The 27,415-nt window shown below is 39.7% G+C and overlaps 1 protein-coding gene across 5 annotated transcripts in view; it reads left to right on the forward strand.

Moving 5' to 3' along the window:
- PPFIA1 (PTPRF interacting protein alpha 1) overlaps positions 1-27,415 on the forward strand; it is a 323,205-nt gene that overhangs the window by 177,167 nt on the left and 118,623 nt on the right. For all 5 annotated transcript variants that reach the window (XM_053720578.1, XM_053720579.1, XM_053720580.1 and 2 more), the window contains 7 exons: positions 11,959-12,042; positions 12,137-12,268; positions 13,815-13,877; positions 14,180-14,259; positions 14,449-14,599; positions 17,539-17,762; positions 19,636-19,870. In XM_053720578.1, coding sequence (XP_053576553.1) covers positions 11,959-12,042; positions 12,137-12,268; positions 13,815-13,877; positions 14,180-14,259; positions 14,449-14,599; positions 17,539-17,762; positions 19,636-19,870 — 969 coding nt within the window. The remainder of the gene's footprint in view (positions 1-11,958; positions 12,043-12,136; positions 12,269-13,814; positions 13,878-14,179; positions 14,260-14,448; positions 14,600-17,538; positions 17,763-19,635; positions 19,871-27,415) is intronic.

Consider the following 27,415-nt stretch of genomic DNA (forward strand, 5'->3'; position numbering starts at 1 on the left):
CTGCTTGCTATTGCAACTTTTAGCAGAGTTTCTCAACTTAAAGCTTTTTTCAGTTAAATAACCATATCTGGTAGCTCTCATGAATGTTCCGGAATGTTTGCCGTAGGTTGTCTTGGATGCCCATAATTTACAAAAACATTTTCAATGAAGAGGGTAAAAGGTTATACCTGTTGGATCATGTGACTGATTTTAGGAAGTCAGATAAACTATTTTTCATACCTCAAGGACAGACTATACTCCAGGGAAAACTACAATGTCTAGATGGCTATTAAGTCAGTGCCTACCAATACAAGAATGTTCCTCTTCCGGTAGGGCTCAGGGGTCATTTTTACTAGAGCTGTATTTACTTGATGGGTGGCTGAAGCAGATGCGGTTTGGAAGTCATCACATGCTTTTCTTTCTCAATACGAATTGCATATTCTTCAGTCGGCAACAGCTTCCTTTGTCAGAAAAGGTTTGCATGCAGTTCTTTTTCATAACAAATTATCTTTTTGACATCATATTGGTTTTGTTTTGCATATTTCTCTTTGTTTATCTTTACTATTTTGGGTATCCGTTCATGACTGATAAATGTCTGGCTGCTTTGAGTCCAGATAGTTGGTATTAAAAGCTAAAATACAGAAAATTCCATATCTTGGCTCAAATCACTAGACAACCTTCATCAGAATGTCTATCTTTCTGCCCATACTGGATATTTTTGGACATTCACAAAAGATGAAACTCAGAAGAGTCCCAATTTAAGCTAAACAAATGGGCTAAGTGAAATTCTTTCCATTCTCTGAAGTAGAGCCCAAGGTGAAATGATCATCTGATTAATAACCATGGTTATTAATATGTTCTTGCCTAAAGCAATCATGTAAATCTGACCTGTTAGTGTGCCACGAGGACTGGCATTGAGAAACACTGCTCTAGTCTAGAATAAAAGTAAAGATTCAAATATCTGTATTTTGGCTTTAATTTTCTATTTTTTCCTGAATACTTAAAATATTTACTGTGTCTGTTAACTAAATTAAAATGATTGTGTGTGCCTTATATTGCAATCAGTGCAGCTCTTTGTTTTTGTATTAAAATGTTTTCCTGAACCAATAACTCCTAGGTTAGGTCGTTTAATTGTCTTGTATTGTATCTACTGTATTAACACAACTGTGTGTAGCCCGTGTACACTGCTTGTGTGTTAAAGCAGCCTTGCAAGTGTCCTCTATTATCAGGAACTAAAAAATACTTCTATACATTCTTAAGTATGAACCAGTCTCCCAGTTCTTGATTTTGGATTATGGGGTTTATACTCACGCTATTGTCCTTGTAAATTTTCATGAATTGATAACTTTTTTAATTAAAATTATAAGTTAAAGGGATACTAAACCCAAATTTTTACTTTCATGATTCGAATAGAGCATGAAATTTTAAGCAACTTTCTAATTTACTCCTATTATCTTTTTGTCTTTGATCTCTTGGTATCTTTATTTAAAAAACAGGAATGAAAGCTTAGGAGCTGGCCTATTTTAGGTTCAACACCTGGGTAGCGCCTGCTGATTGGTGGCTAAATGTAGCCACCAAACACTATCCAGGGTGCTGAACTAAAAATGGGCCGGCTTCTAAGCTTTCATTCCTGCTTTTTCAAATAGTTACCAAGAGAAAAAAAGACAAATTGATAATACTAGTAAATTAGAAAGTTGCTTAAAATTTCATGCTCTACTCGAATCATGAAAGTAAAAATTTGGATTTAGTATCCCTTTAATTTGCCGGACGATTCTGTTTCACTGCAAGTTTGTAGCTTACAGAAAGCGTTTCATGACGCTCAACGCTGCTTTAATGTTCTCTGCAGGCGCTGTACACATGCCTGTGAAATCTTAGTGTGTCTGTCTGTTCCCTTTCTTATCCTCCTCTGACTCTGTAGTCTGAGCTTTTGTCTCCTGGAAAGTCTGCTGCTAAGGAAGCCAAACTGTTGGGACTTCCTCCCATGCCTAGGAAGGTAGAATTTGCTCCCTGTTTCTTTGCTGTGCTTGTACCATCAGCTGCTCTTCCTGGTCATTCATTCCACGGATTACTGAGTGAGGCTTCGCTCTGCTTCCTGTGAGCATGATCTGCTTTTGCCAACACTGCTTCTCATTCACTGCAAATGTCCTGTACTGTACACTATGTGGTTCTGAAGCTCAGCTGTCACTCACTAGTCAACCCGTTCTCTTTGCACTAACATAGTACTAATGGCTCACTTCTAGCTGCAATAACACAGCATTTCTGTTAGCGTAACTTACTGCAATAACACAGCATTTCTGTTAGCGTAACTTACTGCAAAAACACAGCATTTCTGTTAGTGTAACTTACTGCAAAAACACAGCATTTCTGTTAGCGTAACTTACTGCAATAACACAGCATTTCTGTTAGCGTAACTTACTGCAATAACACAGCATTTCTGTTAGCGTAACTTACTGCAATAACACTGCATTTCTGTTAGCGTAACTTACTGCAATAACACTGCATTTCTGTTAGCGTAACTTACTGCAATAACACTGCATTTCTGTTAGCGTAACTTACTGCAATAACACAGCATTTCTGTTAGTGTAACTTACTGCAATAACACAGCCTTTCTGTTAGTGTAACTTACTGCAATAACACAGCATTTCTGTTAGCGTAACTTACTGCAATAACACAGCCTTTCTGTTAGTGTAACTTACTGCAATAACACAGCATTTCTGTTAGCGTAACTTACTGCAAAAACACAGCATTTCTGTTAGTGTAACTTACTGCAAAAACACAGCATTTCTGTTAGCGTAACTTACTGCAATAACACAGCATTTCTGTTAGCGTAACTTACTGCAATAACACAGCATTTCTGTTAGCGTAACTTACTGCAATAACACTGCATTTCTGTTAGCGTAACTTACTGCAAAAACACAGCATTTCTGTTAGCGTAACTTACTGCAATAACTCTGCATTTCTGTTAGCGTAACTTACTGCAATAACACTGCATTTCTGTTAGCGTAACTTACTGCAATAACACTGCATTTCTGTTAGCGTAACTTACTGCAATAACACAGCATTTCTGTTAGCGTAACTTACTGCAATAACACAGCATTTCTGTTAGCGTAACTTACTGCAATAACACTGCATTTCTGTTAGCGTAACTTACTGCAAAAACACAGCATTTCTGTTAGCGTAACTTACTGCAATAACTCTGCATTTCTGTTAGCGTAACTTACTGCAATAACACTGCATTTCTGTTAGCGTAACTTACTGCAATAACACTGCATTTCTGTTAGCGTAACTTACTGCAATAACACTGCATTTCTGTTAGCGTAACTTGCTGCAATAACACTGCATTTCTGTTAGCGTAACTTGCTGCAATAACACTGCATTTCTGTTAGCGTAACTTACTGCAATAACACAGCATTTCTATAAAGGTCCTTTGCTTAAAGGGACTGTGTACTTTAATTATTTCTCCCCTTTAATGTATTCCCGCTTATCCATTTTACATGTTAAAGTGTATTAAACTTTTTACAAGTAGCTAATTTATTTTTATTTTGTGAATTGATCTAGCTGCATATGCACGCTATAGGAAAGCTATGTAAACAGTAAGGTTTAAAAGTAATCACGCTCCCAGTGGGTGGGACAGAGAGCTACTAAAATGTTAATTTTCCATTGTTCTCTCTATTGGTCTCACTGGGTATACATCTAGAGATAAGATAAAGAAAATTATGTGTAAGTATAGAGAGATAAGCTAATTAGGTTTCCTCTCCCTTTTAATGCAGCCCATTTAATTGGGTTGTGGTTTCAAATATCGGAGGCAGCTATTTTGTATACAAACATATACCTAAAGGAGCAACCCCCCCATACATCTGCAGTTGATATAACACGTCTTTGTAAAAACATTAAGGGGAAAACTATTTTACAGTACACTGTCCCTTTAATAATTGTATATAGATCATTGCCTTACTGCACTAGCACAGCGTTTATTTATGGACCACTCAGTTATTGCGCTAACACGACATACTTATAAGTAGTACAGCACCCCCTGTAAGGACCTTTCACTTAATGTATAAAATAAACATTTTAGGGTTTGTAATAAACTTAAGTGTTTTAACTCCTTCATTGCTGTGTAGCTCATTTGTAGTCCTATAAACCCTTGATTACCAGAAATTTGTGCATCTGTGATTTAACACCTTAATTAGCCAAAACACAAGGAATCCAGGGGTTGTATCTCTTTGCTGCATTTAACCGTTTGTTTGCTTGCAACATTTAACCTGTCTTGTCGCTTTACCTGAAGCTCACACGTTGTATATTGCTATATGGGAAGTCAAAGGGGGATTACAGCTAGACTTAAAACAGTAGAGGGTGGTGCAGGCTCAAACTATAAGGGGAAATAACCAGCTATGCACATTTACTGGGCCTGAGACTATTTTGTAGGTGCATGATATTTGAGGAGCTGTGGCTTACTGCACCAACTCTATGATCATGCAAGAATACTTTAATTGCAGCACCAACACGACAGTCCTGTAAGGGCGATTTATTTGAGTCTCACTTCTCTAAAAACCATTTGGATTTTGCTTTAACTCTGTATTCCTGCTTGCGCTGCTCTTACTGCATTAATGCAGCACTCTTGTAAGAGCCGCTTTAGCTCAGCACCTTTATTTGTGCTGTCCTGTTATTGGGCTCACTTGTAATTAATGCTACTAGATCACACTCAGGTGAGGACCTTACTGTTATGCACCCGCACAGACCCTTGTAACGGATGCGCTATTACTGCCCCACCATAGCATTGCCTTACTACACTAACACAGAAATTTGTTAAAGGGCATGGAAGTCCAAATTATATTTTCACGATTCAGATAAAGTGTACAGTAAAAAAACTAATTTTCTCCTACATTGGTGTATCCGGTCCATGGCTTCATCCTTACTTGTGGGATATTCTCAATCCCTACAGGAAGTGGCAAAGAGAGCACACAGCAGAGCTTTCCATATAGCTCCCCTCAGGCTCCGCCCCCCAGTCATTCTCTTTGCCGCTCTAACAAGTAGCATCTCCATGGGAGGGTAAAGAGTTTGTGGTGTTAGATTTGTAGTTTTTATTTCTTCTATCAAAAGTTTATTTCAAAATAGTGCCGGCTTGTACTATTTACTCTGAAGCAGAAAGAGATGAAGATTTCTGCTGAGAGGAATATGATTTTAGCACCAGTAACTAAAATCCATTGCTGTTCCCACGCAGGACTGTTGAATACAGGAGAACTTCAGTTGGGGGGAACAGTTTGCAGGCTTAACTGCTTCAGGTATGATCAGTAATTTTTCTAACAAGACCCAGTAATGCTAGAAGACTGTCAGAAATCCCCACAGGGGTAGGTAAGCCATTTTTCTCCGACTCTGTATAAAATGATGGCTTAAATTAAGGGCTCAATGCTGGTTGACACTATTGTGGGCTTAATCGATTGCTTTATTAGCATGATTCAGTATGAATAGGGTGTTTTTGAGACTTTTAAAACACTTTTGGGGTTTATTATGGCGCTTGGCACTTATTTAGACACCCAATCTAGTCAAAAAGGCCCCACCACTCTGGAATCAAGAGGGAGGGGGCCTCCTTTTCGCGCCTCAGTTGCGCAGTTGTTTTTGCTAGACAGTTCATGCAGCTTCACGTGGGGAGTCCAGAGACCTCAGAAAGGACTTCAGAGAGGCTTATTTCTTACTCAAATAATCCCTAAGGAAGGTAAAAGCCACAGTAGAGGCTGTGGCATTGTGCTGTAGTGTTTTTAACCGGTTAACTGCTGTTCTTAGCTCCGATTTGGGCATTAAGGGGTTAATTGGTCTGAAAATTTGTGTGCAATCTTTTCAAAGCATTAAGACAATGTGGTGAAAGTTTCATTAAATGTTTACTTGATGGTTATTTGATGTTTTAGTAATAAAGTGTGCACTTTTATTATTTAAAGACACAGTAAAGTTTTTTCAAAAATAATTTTTTATTGCATTGTAGTGCTGTCTAAGTCTGTCAAACATGTCTGATCCTTCAGATAGCCTTTGTTCTGTATGTTTAAAGGCCAAGGTGGTGCCCCCATTACATTTATGTGTGAAGTGTGCTATAGCGTCCAAACAGCTTAAGGACCGTACAGTCACACTTAAAGATGTAGCCCAAGATGATTCTTTAGCTGAAGGTAGTGAGGATAGTCTGCTATCCTCTCCTTCTGTGTCAACACCAGCTATGCCCGCGCAAGCGATGCCCAGTACATCTAGCGCACCGATTCCTATTACTTTGCAACAGTTAGCAGCAGTAATGGATAATTCTCTCGCAGCATTTTTATCCAAACTGCCAGCTTTTCCAAGGAAGCGTGATAGCTCAGTTTTAGATACAGAAAATGAGCAAGCAGACGCAGCGGATAATTTATCTGTAGTACCCTCACATCAATCTGACTTGGCGGTGAGGGAGGGCCTGTCTGAGGGAGAAATTTCTGATACAGGAAAAGTTTCTCAGCAGGCAGAGCCAGATACCATAGCATTTAAATTTAAGTTAGAACACCTCCGCGCCCTGCTTAAGGAGGTCCTAGCTACACTTGATGATTGTGACCCTTTGGTGGTCCCAGAAAAATTGTGTAAAATGGACAAATTCTTAGAGGTCCCAGTACACACTGATGCGTTTCCGATACCTAAGAGGGTGGCGGATATTGTGACTAGGGAGTGGGAGAGACCAGGTGTACCTTTCGTTCCCCCCCCCCTATATTTAAGAAAATGTTCCCCATTGTTAACCCCAGAAGGGACGCGTGGCAGACGGTCCCTAAGGTAGAGGGGGCAGTTTCAACACTAGCTAAGCGCACGACTATACCAATAGAAGACAGTTGCGCTTTCAAAGATCCTATGGATAAAAAATTAGAAAGTTTACTTAAGAAAATTTTTGTTCAACAAGGTTTTCTTCTTCAACCAATTTCTTGCATTATTCCTGTAACCACTGCAGCGGCTTTTTGGTTTGAGGAACTAGAAAACTCGCTCCAGAAGGAGACTTCTTATGATGAAGTCATGGACAGAATTCACTCCCTGAAGTTGGCTAATTCTTTCACTACAGATGCCGCTTTTCAGTTAGCTAAATCAGCGGCGAAAAATTCTGGTTTTGCAAACGTGGCGCGCAGAGCGCTTTGGCTAAAATCTTGGTCGGCGGATGTGTCGTCCAAAAAAAATTGCTTAATATTCCTTTTAAGGGTAAGACCCTATTCGGGCCAGAGTTGAAAGAAATTATTTCAGATATCACTGGGGGGAAGGGCCATGCCCTTCCACAAGATAGACCTTTCAAAGCTAAAAATAAGTCTAATTTTCGTTCCTTTCGCAATTTCAGGAACGGACCTGCTTTCTTCCTCTACAGCCACTAGGCAAGAGGGTAACGCATCCCAGCCCAAACCAGCATGGAAACCATTGCAAGGCTGGAACAAGGGTAAACAGGCCAAGGAGCCTGCTGCTGCTACCAAGACAGCATGAAAGGGTAGCCCCCGATCCGGGACCGGATCTAGTAGGGGGCAGACTTTCTCTCTTTGCTCAGGCTTGGGCAAGAGATGTTCCGGACCCCTGGGCGTTAGAAATTGTCTCTCAGGGGTATCTTCTGGAATTCAAGGACCTTCCTCCAAGGGGAAGGTTCCACATGTCTCGCTTACCTTTAGACCAGATAAAGAGACAGGCATTCTTACGTTGCGTAGAAGACCTTCTAAAAATGGGAGTAATACACCCAGTTCCAACAGCAGAACAAGGACTGGGTTTTTACTCAAACCTGTTTGTAGTTCCCAAAAAGGAAGGAACTTTCAGGCCAATCCTGGATTTAAAAATCCTAAACAAATTCCTCAGAGTTCCATCATTCAAAATGGAAACCATTCGGACAATTTTACCAATGATCCAGGAGGGTCAATATATGACTACTGTGGACTTAAAGGATGCGTACCTGCATATTCCTATCCACAAAGATCACCATCAGTTCCTGAGGTTCACCTTTCTGGACAAGCATTACCAATTCGTAGCCCTTCCCTTCGGATTGGCCACTTCTCCCAGAATTTTCACAACGGTGCTAGGGTCCTTTCTAGCGGTGCTAAGACCAAGGGGCATTGCAGTAGCACCTTACCTAGACGACATCTTAATACAAGCGTCGTCCTTTCACAAAGCAAAGGCTCATACGGACATTGTTCTAGCCTTTCTAAGGTCTCACGGGTGGAAGGTGAACATAGAAAAGAGTTCTCTGTCCCCGTTCACAAGGGTTCCCTTCCTGGGAACAATAATAGACTCAGTAGAAATGAAGATCTTTCTGACGGAGGTCAGGAAGTTAAAACTTTTGAACACTTGTCGAGTTCTTCATGCCATTCCTCAACCCTCCGTAGCTCAGTGCATGGAGGTAATAGGACTAATGGTTGCGGCAATGGACGTGGTTCCTTTTGCTCGAATTCAAGACCATTGCAACTGTGCATGCTCAAACAGTGGAATGGGGATTATGCAGATTTGTCTCCCCAGATACAAATGGACCAGAAAACCAGAGACTCACTCCTCTGGTGGTTGTCTCAGGATCACCTGTCTCAGGGAATGAGTTTCCGAAGACCGGAGTGGATCATTGTCACGACCGACGCCAGCCTCTTAGGCTGGGGTGCGGTCTGGGAGTCCCTGAAAGCTCAGGGTCTATGGTCTCGGGACGAATCTCTTCTCCCGATAAACATTTTGGAATTGAGAGCGATATTCAATGCGCTCCAGGCCTGGCCTCAACTAGCGGAGGCCAAATTCATCAGATTTCAGTCAGACAACATGACGACTGTAGCGTACATCAATCATCAGGGAGGAACAAAGAGTTTCCTGGCGATGAGGGAGGTATCCAAGATCATCAAATGGGCAGAGGATCACTCCTGCCATCTATCAGCAATTCACATCCCAGGAGTGGACAACTGGGAAGCGGATTATCTGAGTCGTCAGACTTTCCATCCGGGGGAGTGGGAACTTCACCCGGAGGTTTTTGCCCAGTTAACTCAACTATGGGGCCTTCCAGATCTGGATCTGATGGCGTCACGTCAGAACTCCAAAGTTCCATGTTACAGGTCCAGGGATCCCAAGGCGACATTGGTAGATGCCTTAGTGGCACCTTGGTCGTTCAATCTAGCTTATGTCTTTCCACCGTTTCCTCTTCTCCCCCGGCTAGTAGCCAGGATCAAACAGGAGAAGGCTTCGGTAATTCTGATAGCTCCTGCGTGGCCACGCAGGACTTGGTATGCAGACCTGGTGAATATGTCATCGATTCCACCATGGAAGCTACCTTTGAGGCAGGACCTTCTAATCCAAGGTCCATTCAAACATCCAAACCTAGTTTCTCTGCAACTGACTGCTTGGAGATTGAACGCTTGATTCTAGCTAAGCGTGGGTTTTCGGAATCAGTTATAGATACTCTGATCCAGGCTAGAAAGCCTGTCACCAGGAAAATTTACCATAAGATATGGCGGAAATATCTTTGCTGGTGCGAATCCAAGGGTTACTCATGGAGTAAGATTAGGATTCCAAGGTTATTATCTTTTCTCCAAGAAGGATTGGAGAAAGGTCTGTCAGCTAGTTCCTTAAAAGGACAGATATCTGCTCTGTCTGTTTTGTTACACAAGCGTCTGGCAGCCGTGCCAGATGTTCAGGCGTTTGTACAGTCTTTAGTTAGAATCAAGCCTGTCTACAGACCTGTGGCTCCTCCATGGAGTCTAAATTTAGTTCTTTCAGTTCTTCAAGGGGTTCTGTTTGAACCTCTACATTCCATAGATATTAAGTTACTATCTTGGAAAGTTTTGTTTTTGGTAGCTATTTCTTCTGAAAGAAGAGTTTCTGAATTGTCTGCTTTGCAGTGTAATTCACCCTATCTGGTGTTCCATACAGATAAGGTCGTTTTACGTACCAAACCTGGTTTTCTTCCAAAAGTGGTTTCCAATAAGAATATTAACCAGGAAATAGTTGTTCCTTCTCTGTGTCCTAATCCAGTTTCTAACAAGGAACGTCTGTTACACAATCTTGATGTGGTTCGTGTTTTGAAGTTTTATCTAAAAGCAACTAAAGATTTCAGACAAACATCTTCCTTGTTTGTCTTCTATTCTGGCAAGAGGAGAGGTCAAAAAGCGACTGCGACCTCTCTGTCTTTCTGGCTGAAAAGCATCATACGATTGACCTATGAGACTGCTGGAAGGCAGCCTCCTGAACGAATTACAGCTCACTTTACTAGAGCTGTGGCTTCCACATGCGCTTTCAAGAATGAGGCTTCTGTTGAACAGATCTGTAAGGCAGCGACTTGGTCTTCACTGCATACATTTGCCAAATTTTACAAATTCGATACTTTTGCTTCTTCGGAGGCTATTTTTGGGAGAAAGGTTTTGCAAGCAGTGGTGCCTTCCGTTTAGGTTACCTGACTTGTTCCCTCCCTTTATCCGTATCCTAAAGCTTTGGTATTGGTTCCCACAAGTAAGGATGAAGCCGTGGACCGGATACACCAATGTAGGAGAAAACAGAATTTATGTTTACCTGATAAATTTCTTTCTCCTACGGTGTATCCGGTCCACGGCCCACCCTGGCATTTTGGTCAGGTTTCAATTTATTTTTGTAAACTACAGTCACCACTGCACCCTATGGTTCTCCTTTTTCTCCTAATCGTCGGTCGAATGACTGGGGGGGCGGAGCCTGAGGGGAGCTATATGGACAGCTCTGCTGTGTGCTCTCTTTGCCACTTCCTGTAGGGATTGAGAATATCCCACAATTAAGGATGAAGCCGTGGACCGGATACACCGTAGGAGAAAGAAATTTATCAGGTAAACATAAATTCTGTTTTTCCTTTTATTTTACTCTTTGTATTTTTGTTGTTGTTGAGGCTTTACTCCTTTCCAAGAGATCATACCTAGGTACGCTCAGGATCGTGCACATATATTGTGCTCTATAGAGCAGCAGTGTTAGTGAACCAACCTAGGTATTCTGTCTTGAAAAAAGAGTTGCGTTTCAACAAAGAATACCTAGAGAAAAAAGGAACAGTAGAATGTACATTTGAAATCTGTTGTAGATTCTGAATCTCAAAACTTTTAAAGGGATATTCCAGCCAAAATTGGAAACCACATGGGTGCATCTCGGTATTGAACAGAAGCAATTTTGTAATATACATGTATTAGCAAAAAGGCTTCCAATCAAATCTCCCAGTGACGATCTGAGCAGCTGCATTATTTCAAATGTAAGTGCAGTGACAATATCTAGCTATGCTTCACATGCACATGCAGAGACAAATGTTACAACTTAAACAGTGATAACTTTTACTAGAAGCATTTTTGCTAATACATTTATATTGCATGTATGTTTCTATTCAAAGATACAATTAATCTATGTGCATTTAAATTTTGACTGGAATGTCCCTTTAAGTTTGATTTCCACGTCCATTTAAAGGGATAGGAACCCCAAAATGTTTTTCATGATTCAGATAGAGCATGCGATTTTAAACCTGTTTCTAATTTACTTCTATTATTTTTTTCTTAGTTCTCTTGGTATCTTTTGTTGAAAAGCAGTGACATATGCTTAGAAGTCGGCCCATTTCTGGAGCACTATATGGCAGCAGTTTTGCAAGAATGTTATCCATTTGAAAGAGCACTAGAGGGCAGCACTATTTCCTGCTATGTAGTGCTCTAGATGCCTACCTAGGTATCTCTTCAACACAGAATATCATGGGAACAATGAACATTTTATAATAGAAGTACATTGGAAACATTTTAAAAATGGTATTCTCTGCCTGAATCCTAAAATAAAAATGTTGTGGTTTTATTTCTCTTTAAGGGCCTCTCACTTCTGTAAAAGCGTCCCCTTCACTGCTCTAACATGACCCCTAAAGCCCAGCTATATTACTGCATTAACACAGCATCTTAACGCAACCAGGCCAGTCGCCTCAAAATAAAATCTCATCTGAATGATTCTTTTTGTAAAGTTTTCCAATGTAACATTTACTAACTCACCGCTCCGTTATTACAGGCAGAAGAAAGGCACGGCAACATTGAGGAACGCTTACGCCAAATGGAGTCTCAACTGGAGGAGAAGAACCAGGAGCTACAGAGGGTACGTTACTGTGATCTCTAGCATATGATAGTGTTTATATGGAGATCTGAGCACTGCTCACACACCAAGCCCACTAACTAATGTTTGTTTAAAGGCCCGGCAAAGAGAGAAAATGAATGAAGAGCACAATAAGCGCTTGTCAGACACTGTGGACAAACTTCTTTCAGAGTCTAATGAGCGGTTACAGCTTCACCTGAAAGAGAGGATGGCGTCGCTAGAGGAGAAGGTACTGTTTATCTTCCTGGGGGTGGTTGTAAAACACTTGTAAAAACACTCAAGAAACCACCAATATTCTGACAAAAGACTCAAAAAAGAATTTTCTCTAACCCCCAGTTTCATACCTGTTCTGTTTGTGGGTTTGTGCCCCAATATAATCTTATATTTCTTTTATTGGGTGCGCCCAGATGTTTATCACAAATCCTATTCCAGAGATTCTGATGGGTGTTAATGCAACTACATCCCTACAATTCTCAGATCCAATAAACTACCTTTTAGGCTATACACCATTAAAGGGATAGTATAGTCAAAGTTAAACTTTCATGATTCAGATGGAACAGTTACTTCTATTATCAAATTTGCTTTGTTTTCTTGATATCCTTTGTAGAAGAGTAAATCTTGGAAGACTGATAGGAGCTCAGGAGTGTGCATGTGTCTTTAGCAGTCTGTTTGCAACTGTGTATAATAAGATTGCTATAAACATTGTTGCAAACACTGCTGGCAGATGGCTAAAGATGCTCATGAGATCACCTAGGATTACTCTTTAACAAAAGATACCAAAAGAACTAATTAAAATTGATAATAGAAGTAAATTGGAAAGTTGTTTAAAACTTCATGATCTATAAAATCCATTTAGGTTACAATGTGACTTTACTGTCCCTTTAACTGGGTTAAAAAGCACACAGGGTCATGGGTTAGATAAGGTGTTCAGCTGTGTTGCACTGAGTTGATCTACAGCTCTGCATGTTTATTGGTCAATTTAAAAGGCAGTGATAATAATGTTTACAACTTATATGTACCTTTTATTTTAACTCCTCCCCACACAGATTGAGTTGTTTCATAAGCGTAGCATGAATGCATTTTTTAACATTTAAATACATTTGTGGAAATATTTTTTTTAAAGTTATTTTAATTCTCAAAAGATCTAAATTAAGGAATACGATTTATTCATTTTAAAGTAGCTTGAAAGTAAATGCACTAACTTTATGTATCCCTTCCATACATACAGAAACTAGTATGTAACAAGCAGGCAATCTCTTGCTCTTTACATATACTTCATAAGAAATATATTTTATAAACATTGCAACATCTTAAAGGGACAGTCTACTCCAGAAAAAATTATATATATATATATTTGAAAAGATAGATAAGCCTCCTTATCCCAGTTCTTTTGACAGACTTGCGTTTTAGCCAATCGGTGCTAACTCATAAATAAACCAACGGGAGTGCACACAATGTTATCTATATGGCACACATGAACTAGCGCTGTCTAGCTGTGGAAAAAAATTAAAAATGCAGCCAACCTAGGTTTAGCTTTTAACTAAGAATACCAAGAGAACAGAACTAATTTGATGACAAAAGTAAATTGGAAAGTTGTTTAAAATTACATGCCCTATCTAAATCATGAAAGTTTAATTTTGACTAGACTGTCCCCTTAATAAAAAGGTATTAAAAAAATGTAGAGAGGTGCTTAATAGTCTTTACCTAGTTTCCCCCCCCCTTTTTCTATAGCAGACTTTTTATGCATTCTGTGCTTGTATTTATATTCTTTGTAGAACGCACTTATCCGAGAAGTGGAAGCTGCCAAGAAACTTGTAGATGAAATCCAGCATGAGAAGGTAAGTTTGTTTCCTGTCTCAGTGTAATATTAATAATGTGTGTAATCTAGTAGAACTGACTACCTTTTTATACACTGTCCTTTACTTGCTAGAGATTAATATTTTGGTTCATTGTTACATGAGATGTTATTTTTTGGTTTTGTCTAGTCGTCTTTATTATATTCTTCCCTCTATTTTCAAAGTGTCCAACAAGTCTAGTTGTTCAGTCATAGAATTGCTGATGTGCTGTTTGCAGAGTATTGCTGCTCCTTGACAAAAAGTTTACATGAAAGTATAATCTGTGCTTTTATTTTATGCACCAGGATCAATTTCTTCTTGACATAGAATCACTAAGAACAGAAAACGAACAGGTCCGGATAAGGGCAACTTCTCTGCATCACAGGTAAAGCACTGAGCCTATATTTCTCATTGTTGTTGCATGATTTAAAAAAAAAAAAAAAGTTATATAAACCTAGTGCAAAATGACAGTATATTCCTGCTGTTTGTTTTAGCTGTGAATAATCATCCATTAATTGGTCTTAAGGGATAAATGATGAAAAGCTTAAGTGACATCAATCTCTTTGTTTTGCAGTCGGCCCCACCTTGGCAGTGTTCCAGACTTCAGATATGCACTTGGTCCTTCGTCTGGATCCGACAACCATGCCGATTCCTATAGCTCCTCATTAGTCTTGCGTAGGCCTCAGAAAGGACGCTTGGCAGCACTGCGTGACGAACCCTCTAAGGTAGAGAGCATGCATCTGTTCTGCTCTGCTGCAGAATTCTGTGATTGTTATGACACACAGAGTGTGACATGCGCATATGTATTTTAGAGCTTAGTTCCACTTGCCGGTAACAATGTTTCGTTCTTTCAGTTGTAAACAAATGCATATTAGAATATCAGTGCAGGATGCACACTCCTTACATCGTAAGAACAAACATATCTTCTACATTATAGTCCATATACTCTGCATTTTACATTAGCCAAGTTTATCCCTTACAGTTAAAATGTCATATGGGAACACAAACCATATAATACAGGCTACACAGTCTTCCATCTGTACACTCCGCTTTTTACAAGTTTACATACTTGATGCATTGCAGACTGCTCACAAACACTTAGTATATATTATACAGCTCCTTATATAGTTCAGTTTCACAGTCGGCATGTCACATAGAAGCAGCTTTTTATGTAAAGTGGGCTGCACCACTCAGCGTGTCACATGGACACACACTTATTAATTCCAGGCCACACTTCAAGCATGTCACAGTTATACTTTGATGTCATCAGGATCCTGAAACATTACCTGGATGAAAAGAGGATGTCATAGACTGATTGATTTATTTATTTATTTTTATTCAACTATTTTGCATGGCTGAAAATACCTAAATTCTTTTGTTCCCAGATTTATTTGCTCATGTTTTATATTAACTGAATCTCAAGCCTCCCCTTGTAAAAGATCTGCTTACATTTCTGCAGCTTCATGACCAGAGATTAGCCTCAATAGAACAGTTTCTGCAAAGCAGCCACATTGTTCATTTTGCAGACATTCACAAATTTCCATTATTTCAAGTGTGTCTTCCTAAACGTATCTGTTATACAAACTGTTCCTCTTCCATAAATTTATAGGCACTAATTCCAAACCGAATGATTTTAGGGCTGTCAAGTCACATTATAAGACAATGTGACACACTATTTTAAGTCTGTTCTCCTGATGACACTATTGATCAGCTATGAAATAAAAAATCACCCAGGTTCCTGTAAATATGCAACAAATTACGGATGTAACCTCATATGTGGTGCTTACACATTAGAACAGTGCTTTCCAAACTGTTTGTCGGGACACACTAGTGTGTCGGCAGCAGTGTGTAGGTGTGTCCCTGCTTCAGCACAATTTTTTTTAAATTTAATTTTTTTTTTTTTTTATTGTTTTTTGGTTTCTGACTTTCCACCTGCCTGCTACGCATATCACATGGTTAACACGTGATTGATACCTAGTGACCTAGTGGGTCACAGATCATCTTAACCAATTGGCACAGCTCAGTGGGAACTGAAACTATTACCATTGGCAGATTTGGCGGCACATTGGCTCCTGGCTGCACATGTAGTCTCCTTAATTGGCTCGTGACTGCATCTGTAGCCAGTGAGTGGGACAGCAGTGCGTTTGCAGCGCGGGCAGTAGTCAGTCAGACTCACAGAGCTCTGAGGGTGGCAGCTTAAATGCTGAGCTGAAGTCAGTGGGATTTTTTTGCAGCTAGCTCCCAGTAGTGTATTGCTGCTCCTGCTCTTGAAATATGGATAGGAAGTGGAAGCTTAAAAATGCTTGATGATGAAATGTGAGTGTCTTTATCTAATATTCCACCAAATATTCAGAAACTGTGTTCATCTCATCAGCCTCATACATCCCATTAAAATAGTAGCTATTGGTGTTATTAAACTTTTTTTTTAATTCTTGCACATACTTACTGTTACTTGTAAATACATTTTGTTATTATATAATTTATGTATGTGTCCGTATCTTTTAAAACAAGTTAGTTTAACCTCCTGTTTGCTAGTACAACTGAATTACTGTGTCACGAAATTATGTAGGTCTACAAAGTGTGTCACCAACATGAAAAGTTTGGAAAGCTCTGCATTAGAAGTAATACATTATTATTGAAATAGTAGATTTTTTTTTTTATTTAAGTAATAGTAGTAGGAATTCATACAGTTTGAAGAAAGAGAAGTACTGTTCTAGACATTCAAAAAACAACCCTTTTTTATGCATGCCATCTAATTTAAAGGGACAATACACCTCAGTCATCTTAAAAAAATGACCTTAGATTAAGCTGCAAATAGCCTCCTGCACCTCTTTCTATATCATGCAGCAGGAACAGTAAAAAAGTTAATTTAAAATGAATATTGTTTCTGGTCACATTGAAATATCTGTCAAGCTCCACCCGCTGATGACATCACGATTTGGGCTACAGCTAAGCACTCTGCTGAATAGCATTGATGATCTGTTGAATCTAACTAGTGAGTCCTTTGGACGCCATATGCAGCCCAGATTGCTTTCATCAGTGGGCGGAGTTTGGCAACCATTTCAAAGTGGCCCATACTGAACATTTCTGAACTCAAGTTGTGGTTACACAAAAACCATGTAAACTAGATGGTTTAGATAAAATACTGCTAAATATTCATTTTCTATTGTTCTTTCTAAGTATTGTTCTTTGAGTAAACCGTAAAAAGATTTGGAGGACTTGTGTAAATATTAGACAGAAAAGATAATGAAGTCTGCTTTTCCTGCTAGCTCAACCCATTTCATTGGGTTGTGGTTTAAATTAGTAGTAACCATTATTTCATATACAAAATTATACCTAAATGTGCAATTTCCCATTCAACTTGGCAACTGGTATAACAAGTCATTGTAAACACATTAAGGGGAAACCAATTTTACAGTACACTGTCCCTTTAAGATCGTTACTGTCTGCATTCATTGTGATATATGTGTGGTGTTGGCCATTTTGTTGCTACTGCTTCAGTTTTCTAAAAGGTCTTCTTGTTTTTAATGCTTTGCTTTCTGGATCTCCAACCACAGCACGTGAGTGTCCCTTCAAGCTGTCTCAGATTATGACTTTATTTTCCTGCTGTTTGGTTCAATTTGTCCCTTGTGGAGTTATTAATTGATTTCCTATCCAATAATAGGTACAGACTCTCAATGAGCAAGACTGGGAACGTGCTCAGCAAGCAAGCGTCCTGGCTAATGTGGCCCAAGCCTTTGAGAGTGATGTGGACATCTCGGACGTTGAAGATGACCGAGATACCATTTTCAGCTCTGTGGACCTGCTGTCTCCATGTGGTCAAGCCGATGCTCAGACTTTGGCTGTAATGCTTCAAGAACAACTAGATGCCATTAATAAAGAAATCAGGTAAAGGCCTCTGATCTGTTTCTATAAAACTAGATCTTAAATCCTTGGTTATTAAATGTTATTACAATACATATTATATGTATTAATATTAATGCTGATCACAGTCATTCTACAATTAGATATTTCTTGCATGGTCTCATTGAATGTATTTAGGAATGGTGGGTATTATCTTACTTGATGGCTTGACCTAGTAGAAACCTTCCAGAAGCTTTTTAAAAGGTGACCTCCTACAAATACCCCTTCCTGTCAATATCTATTTGGAATTAAAAGAAATAAAATGCATTTCATTGCTTTACATTATTTGTAGGCCAAACTCCCACACCCAGCTTATCTGGAGGAGCTAATCTTTACTTCTTATTGCCACTGTGATTTGGCTAGCAAGACATAGTCACCTTATCTGAAGTCGATTAGTGATAGAATTATAGCAGAATTGGGCTTATGAAGTCTGCAGTGTTCTCCTTTCTGAGTTGTAAATTGGGGGGGGGGGGTCAGGGGGGAGTAAATAAAGTTGCTACTGTCCAGTCAGGAGAATTGGCTGTTATGTCTATATGAAAATGTACCATCATTTGAAAATTGCAGAAATAGACTTCATTGTGATGAAAGGAAATTGAAATAATTGTAGTTCTTGTTTCCTTCTGAAAAGTTGATCCTCCTGGTACCAATATGGACAGAAGGATCTTGTTTTGCAGATCTAGTTCTGTCGGAATTGACGTGATGATTGGCTTCTTCCTTAGGTTCCCATTACTCTGCCCCAGGGCTATTTCCAAGACCTGAAAGTGATTCCTTAATTCTGCTCTTTTTGTCCAACACAATATTGGTATTTACCTTGACATTATTATGGTAGTAGTAGTATTTACCAATCTCTGGGAATTATTTCCTTGTTTTCAAGCACTGTATCTCTCTGTCGACTTTGAAATTGACTTTTAAGACTGTGTTTTTGTGATTTGGTTCATAGCTAGATTCATTTCAGAGGTGGTGGTTCTCAACTGCTGCTTCCTTCTCTGATTTTTCACTAGTTCAAGTTTTCAGAACTCTTCCTTTTGCTTCTTCCAAAGTTCATCTCTTCAAAATGAAAATCTGTTTCCTTCAATTTTTCTTTGCTCTTATTCTGTGGCACAAGATTATAAAATAACAAAAAGCTTCCAAAACTACTCTGACTGGTTACATATCTTTCTAAGTACCATGCATGTTATGAGGTCAGAAAGAAAGCCCCCCCCCACACACACACACACACACTCTTTCAAGGAAAGGTCTTATACTGTCAGGCTTATTGTTTCTTCTCCTAGCCATCAACAAGATTCAGTGGAAGAACTTTGCAGGGCAGGTACTTGGTGTTTATTGTGTACATTTTATGATATAGATGTCTAGTAGGACCATATGAAGGCTCTGTTTCTTTTGGATAATGTTTGCTTAGCCTGATTGTGGCCAATCCTCTTCATGTGTCTCCAAATCTGTACTTGATTTGCTGTTTGCAAACTGATGCCACGTAGAAAAGGAGTGTAGTATATAGGAAAGGTTAGGCACAGTTTAATAGGCTTTTCATATTTATCTACATTCAAGCTGGAAATGAGACCACAGCAGACCTAAATATGATTCTACTATGAGTGTAAAGAAAGTAATCTTATTGCTTAAAACAAACCTGTTTCTGTCACTGTATACATTAGCATACATTTCTTCCTTTTATAAAGCAAACAAAGTATTATAAACAAAGTGTACCGACATTGTCAGGTGAATCTGTAGTTTAGGAAAATCTATGGGAAACTCTAAAATTTATATACCTCACTAATAACCTAACTTCTTTACTACTTGGCTGTAATCAAATTCAGGTACATCAGTATGTGAGGGATTTTATGATTATTTTTATTCTCACAAGGTTGATACAAGAAGAGAAAGAATCCACAGAGCAACGAGCTGAGGAGATTGAATCCCGTGTGGGCGGTGACAGTTTGGATAACCTTGGCCGCTTTAGGTCTATAAGTTCAATACCTCCCTCTTTCACTGGCTCTTCACTTGCTGGTTCTTCTCCTCCTGGTAGTGGCCGCTCAACTCCTAGAAGAATTCCGCACAGTCCAGCTCGAGAAGTAGATAGACTAGGTGTCATGACCCTGGTAAGTAAGCAACACTAGGGGGGACTATTGCTGCTGGAGATGTGTAGATGACTATTTATTTTGCTACTTAAGTATGGGGATTAGGGCTATCATGGAAGCATAACATAACACTGAGTAGCAAGGCAGTAGCGCAGTGGGATGTAAAGACAAAGCAAGGCAGCTCTGCTAGGGCATTATGGAGAGATAATACACCTTACTTTACAAATAAGGAAATTCAGGACACCAGATGTAGGATGTGTGTTTGTTTATTTATATATATATATATATATATATATATATATTTATGTATGTGAGTGTGTGTGTATGTATATATGTGTGTGTATATTTATATGTATGTATACAATATTAAACATTTTACATTACTATTTCAAAGTGTTATTGTATTATGTGCTGGTTTTCAATGTTACCAGAGTTTTATCTACATCCAGGCAATGTCATGTTTGTCTGCAAAAATATTAATATGTGCTGTCTGCTTTCCTATGTAATCCAACTCTCTTTGTATTCCTTATCCAAACTCAATGCATCGTCCTTTTTATTTTTATATAATGCATGCTGTTCAGCTCATGCCATGTTACTTATATTTTATGTTGGTCTAAGACAAACTATGTCTGTCATTGTTTGGCTGAAGTGTTTTTCTTGTGCAGAGTAGACAAATTCAGGCCCGTCACCTGATTTTGTAAGAGCTGCGAGCTAGGATTGTTTCTTACATTTTGGAATGCTTGAAAAAAAAAATTAAATGAAGAAGAATATTTTGTGACGTGAAAATTATCTGAAATTTACATTTCAGTATCCATAAAGTTTTATTATAACTCAGCCACTCTCATTCGTTTATGTATTGCCTATGACAGGACTCGACAAACCCAGGAGCCAATGGCTGCTATAATTTTACCCCTGGCTCCTAACTTATTGGGTTATTCTCTATATATCTATATACAAATACCACTGTCTGGCTCCTGAATATTCTTACTGGCTCCTAAATTTTAAACAGATTTGTCTATCCCTGGCCTATGGTTTCTTTCACACTGCAATGGCAGATATGTGTAGTTGAGACCATATGTGGTGGTCTCATCACTTTGCACTTCTGCTTGGTGCACTGCAATATACATCAGCACTATTCTCATGTTAAAGCAACTTTCAGAAAATAAGAACATTTAAAACAGATTCACATCACAGCAGAATTTATTCACAAAAATAAAAATGAGGCTGCAAACAAGGAAGTTTCTTAGTAGCGCATATGTTTTTCATACATTTTTGAGTCTAGTCAATAACAATTTGTGGAAATCTGTCTCCTTTACCACAAAGCCTAAAATATTTGCTATCTCCCCTTTACAGAAGAAGTTTGCCTACCCCTGTTCTAGTGTATGAGTTTTACACCTTTTACTTTATATTTACTGTGGACTTCCTTGCATTTGTATATATATGATTAAGCTCCTCTTAGCAAAAGAACAGCCCTCCCTTTATAGACCTGCTAAGGCTGGAAATGTATTATGTTCTCAATGCATTTGCCTCTATTAATGCTCCAATGTATTTAGTTCTTAACATCACAAAGGCTTTTTCTGATGTAGCTCAGCTTTTTGTCAAAATCAGTCTTCTTTACCACATTCACAACTCACCCTAACTTTAATGACCAAGGAAGTGGGAATTGGGTAGTTTAACATTAGGATACTTGTTTCACTGTATAGTAAATATCCGTATTGTTAGGTGCTCTTAGAAGATATGTTTACATAGGTCAAAATAGCTAGAATGTGGCAAGTTACATAAGGTTTGTACTTCTTCAAGTTTAGTTGTCATTTGGAATTTGCTGTTACCCCCATGCCCAATGCAAGCGATTACTTTGATTTTAGATATATATTTCTCCATGTGTATCTTGAGATTCACCCATTTATCATGGGACTTGTTGGTTGGGTTTGGTTCCTCTGTCACACTAGTTGTTCTTTTTGCTCTTCTTCTGTGTTTATTGTTGAGTAGATAAAGTTTTCCATATGTATTATAATCTGTGGGTAAATACGTCGTCCTTGCAAGGCGTATGGGGCAAGGCCTTCTTGCATGTTTGTTTGTTTGATGTCATTGGTTAAATGGAGTTGGTAATCCTCAGCTGTTTGAGGAAGCTTTAGCCCCACTGTGCTTTATCTTAGTTGGTTATTACTTCCTCGTTTGCATTGTCATTCAAGATCATTGCTCCTCAATTTCAGTTCTTCCCAAGATTATAACTTTAATTTACTGGAAAAATGAACAAAGGCAAGCAATTCATAATTATTGTATTCAAAGCTGCTGCATGAACACCCTTTCAAATATGCTGGACTCCCCTTCCCCTAAACTGGGAGGTTGTCTTCTGTTGCCTGGTGATTACATAGCTCTCTAGAGACACTACTGCAGTATTACAAATTTAATTATAGGTTAAATCAGCTATTTCAAATGACAAAATAAAATTGCTATTTGTGAACAATATAAAATACACAAGCAGGTAACCTGGTTAATTGGGAAAACAATAACATGGAGAAATGACTGCAGCACATTGTCCCTTTACTTATTCTTAGAGGTTAACTATTTCCATGTAGTAGCATATGTATGGACCCAGTAATAATAATTATATTCTTCCATATGTTTTCCCAGGGCCTCTTGGCAGCTCGTGTTGATTCCTCTTGCTGGGCAGGTGTAATTGCGTACTTATGTTGTCAATATAAGCAGTCATTATTTCCTGTTTAGTTTTCAGAGTTATAAAATTCCAAATGGTTGGATATTTTTATGGCACAAAAAGACAAAACTGAAAATATATTCTTCTTGTTTTTAACCACTGATTTGTATGGTAAAACATATGCACATAATCCTTAATTTTGGTGTTTGTATAGGTTGATTTGCTGCCGAATATATTTCTCTTGTTAAGTGTATCCAGTCCACGGATCATCCATTACTTGTGGGATATTCTCCTTCCCAACAGGAAGTTGCAAGAGGATCACCCACAGCAGAGCTGCTATATAGCTCCTCCCCTCACTGCCATATCCAGTCATTCTCTTGCAACTCTCAACTAAGATGGAGGTCGTAAGTGGACTGTGGTGTTTTATACTTAGTTTATTTCTTCAATCAAAAGTTTGTTATTTTTAAATGGTACCGGAGTGTACTGTTTATCTCAGGCAGTATTTAGAAGAAGAATCTGCCTGTGTTTTCTTTGATCTTAGCAGAAGTAACTAAGATCCTTTGCTGTTCTCACATATTCTGAGGAGTGAGGTAACTTCAGAGGGGGAATAGCGTGCAGGTTTTCCTGCAATAAGGTATGTGCAGTTAAAATATTTTTCTAGGGATGGAATTTGCTAGAAAATGCTGCTGATACCGAAGTAATGTAAGTAAAGCCTTAAATGCAGTGATAGCGACTGGTATCAGGCTTATTAATAGAGATACATACTCTTATAAAAGTGTATTTTAAAACGTTTGCTGGCATGTTTAATCGTTTTTTACATATGTTTGGTGATAAAACTTATTGGGGCCTAGTTTTTTCAACATGGCTGGCTTGAATTTTGCCTAGAAACAGTTCCCTGAGGCTTCCCACTGTTGTAATATGAGTGGGAGGGGAATATTTTGGCGTTTTTTTGCACAGCAAAAATTACAGACACAGACATCCAGCTTCTTCCTGCATGATCCAGGACTTCTCTGAAGGGCTCAAAAGGCTTCAAAAGTCGCATTGAGGGAGGTAAAAAGCCACAGTAGAGCTGTGGCAGTTGTTGTGACTGTTTAAAAAACGTTTTTGTCATTTGTTATTCCATTTTTTGGTATTAAGGGGTTAATCATCCATTTGCAAGTTGGTGCAATGCTCTGCTGACTTATTACATACACTGTAAAAATTTTGTTAGTGTAACTGCATTTTTTCACTGTTATTTCAAAATTTGGGAAAATTTGTGTTTCTTAAAGGCGCAGTAACATTTTTTATATTGCTTGTAAACTTGTTTTAAAGTGTTTTCCAAGCTTTCTAGTCTCATTGCTAGTCTGTTTAAACATGTCTGACACAGAGGAACCTACTTGTTCATTATGTTTGAAAGCCATGGTGGAGCCCCATAGGAGAATGTGTACTAAATGTATTGATTTCACCTTAAACAGTAAAGATCAGTCTTTATCTATAAAAGAATTATCACCAGATGGTTCTGTCGAGGGGGAAGTTATGCCGACTAACTCTCCCCACGTGTCAGACCCTTCGCCTCCCGCTCAGGGGACGCATGCTAATATGGCACCAATTACATCAGGGACGCCCATAGCGATTACCTTGCAGGACATGGCTGCAATCATGAATAATACCCTGTCAGAGGTATTATCTAGATTGCCTGAATTAAGAGGCAAGCGCGATAGCTCTGGGGTTAGGAGAGATACTGCGTCACAGTATGCAGAACATGAGGACGGAGAGCTTCAGTCTGTGGGTGACATCTCTGACTCGGGGAAACCTGATTCAGAAATTTCTCATTTTAAATTTAAGCTTGAGAACCTCTAAGTATTGCTTGGGGAGGTATTAGCTGCTCTGAATGACTGTAACACAGTTGCAATTCCAGAGAAATTGTGTAGGCTGGATAGATACTATGCGGTGCCGGTGTGTACTGACGTTTTTCCTATACCTAAAAGGCTTACAGAAATCATTAGCAAGGAGTGAGATAGACCCGGTGTGCCCTTTTCCCCACCTCCTATATTTAGAAAAATGTTTCCAATAGACGCCACTACACGGGACTTATGGCAGACGGTCCCTAAGGTGGAGGGAGCAGTTTCTACTTTAGCAAAGCGTACCACTATCCCGGTTGAGGACAGTTGTGCTTTTTCAGATCCAATGGATAAAAATTTGGAGGGTTACCTTAAGAAAATGTTTATTCAACAAGGTTTTATTTTACAGCCCCTTGCATGCATTGCGCCTGTCACTGCTGCGGCGGCATTCTGGTTTGAGGCCCTGGAAGAGGCCATCCAGACAGCTCCATTGAATGAAATTATTGACAAGCTTTGAACGCTTAAGCTAGCTAACTCATTTGTTTCTGATGCCATTGTTCATTTGACTAAACTAACGGCTAAGAATTCCGGATTCACCATCCAGGCGCGTAGGGCGCTATGGCTTAAATCCTGGTCATCTGACGTGACTTCAAAGTCTAAATTACTCAACATTCCTTTCAAGGGGCAGACCTTATTCGGGCCTGGCTTGAAAGAAATTATTGCTGACATTACTGGAGGCAACGGTCATACCCTTCCTCAGGACAGGGCCAAATCAAAGGCCAAACAGTCTAATTTTCGTGCCTTTCGAAATTTCAAGGCAGGAGCAGCATCAACTTCCTCCGCTTCAAAACAAGAGGGAACTGTTGCTCATTCCAGACAGGCCTGGAAACCTAACCAGTCCTGGAACAAGGGCAAGCAGGCCAGGAAGCCTGCTGCTGCCCCCAAGACAGCATGAAGGAACTGCCCCCTATCCGTAAACGGATCTAGTGGGGGGCAGACTTTCTCTCTTCGCCCAGGCGTGGGCAAGAGATGTTCAGGATCCCTGGGCGTTGGAGATCATATCTCAGGGATATCTTCTGGACTTCAAAGCTTCTCCTCCACAAGGGAGATTTCATCTTTCAAGATTATCATCAAACCAGATAAAGAAAGAGGCATTCCTAAGCTGTGTGCAAGACCTCCTAGTAATGGGAGTGATTCATCCAGTTCCGCGGACGGAACAAGGACAGGGATTTTATTCAAATCTGTTTGTGGTTCCCAAGAAAGAGGGAACCTTCAGACCAATCTTGGATCTAAAGATCTTAAACAAATTCCTCAGAGTTCCATCATTCAAAATGGAAACTATTCGGACCATCCTACCCATGATCCAAGAGGGTCAGTACATGACCACAGTGGACTTAAAGGATGCCTATCTTCACATACCGATTCACAAAGATCATCATCGGTTCCTAAGGTTTGCCTTTCTAGACAGGCATTACCAATTTGTAGCTCTTCCCTTCGGATTGGCCACTGCCCCGAGGCATAGCGGTGGCTCCGTATCTAGACATCCTGATACAGGCGTCAAGCTTTCAAATTGCCAAGTCTCATACAGAGATAGTTCTGGCATTTCTGAGGTCGCATGGGTGGAAAGTGAACGTGGAAAAGAGTTCTCTATCACCACTCACAAGAGTCTCCTTCCTAGGGACTCTTATAGATTCTGTAGAGATGAAAATTTACCTGACGTAGTCCAGGTTATCAAAACTTCTAAATGCTTGCCGTGTCCTTCATTCCATTCCACGCCCGTCAGTGGCTCAGTGCATGGAAGTAATCGGCTTAATGGTAGCGGCAATGGCCATAGTGCCATTTGCGCGCCTGCATCTCAGACCGCTGCAATTATGCATGCTAAGTCAGTGGAATGGGGATTACTCAGATTTGTCCCCTCTACTAAATCTGGATCAAGAGATCAGAGATTCTCTTCTCTGGTGGCTTTCTCGGGTCCATCTGTCCAAGGGTATGACCTTTCGCAGGCCAGATTGGACAATTGTAACAACAGATGCCAGCCTTCTAGGTTGGGGCGCAGTCTGGAACTCCCTGAAGGCTCAGGGATCGTGGACTCAGGAGGAGAAACTCCTCCCAATAAATATTCTGGAGTTAAGAGCAATATTCAATGCTCTTCTAGCTTGGCCTCAGTTAGCAACACTGAGGTTCATCAGATTTCAGTCGGACAACATCACGACTGGGGCTTACATCAATCATCAAGGGGGAACCAGGCGTTCCCTAGCGATGTTAGAAGTCTCAAAGATAATTCCCTGGGCAGAGTCTCACTCTTGCCACCTGTCAGCGATCCACATCCCAGGCGTAGAGAACTGGGAGGCGGATTTTCTAAGTCGTCAGACTTTTCATCCGGGGGAGTGGGAACTCCCCCATAATACAGGCTCGGAAGCCTGTCACCAGGAAAATCTACCATAAGATATGGCGTAAATATCTTTATTGGTGTGAATCCAAGAGTTACTCATGGAGTAAGGTTAGGATTCCTAGGATATTGTCCTTTCTCCAAGAGGGTTTGGACAAAGGCTTATCAGCTAGTTCTTTAAAAGGACAGATCTCTGCTCTGTCTATTCTTTTGCACAAGCGTCTGGCAGAAGTTCCAGACGTCCAGGCATTTTGTCAGGCTTTGGTTAGGATTAAGCCTGTGTTTAAAACTGTTGCTCCCCTGTGGAGCTTAAACTTGGTTCTTAAAGTTCTTCAGGGAGTTCCGTTTGAACCCCTTCATTCCATTGATATTAAACTTTTATCTTGGAAAGTTCTGTTTTTGATGGCTATTTCCTCGGCTCGAAGAGTCTCTGAGTTATCTGCCTTACATTGTGATTCTCCTTATCTGATTTTTCATTCAGACAAGGTAGTTCTGCGTACCAAACCTGGGTTTTTACCTAAGGTGGTTTCTAACAGGAATATCAATCAAGAGATTGTTGTTCCATCATTATGTCCTAATCCTTCTTCAATGAAGGAACGTCTTTTGCATAATCTGGACGTAGTCCGTGCCTTGAAGTTTTACTTACAGGCTACTAAAGATTTTCGTCAAACATCTGCCCTGTTTGTCGTTTACTCTGGACA

The sequence above is a fragment of the Bombina bombina genome, chromosome 7 (assembly GCF_027579735.1).
Source record: "Bombina bombina isolate aBomBom1 chromosome 7, aBomBom1.pri, whole genome shotgun sequence".
In the NCBI taxonomy this organism is placed as follows: Eukaryota; Metazoa; Chordata; class Amphibia; order Anura; family Bombinatoridae; genus Bombina; species Bombina bombina.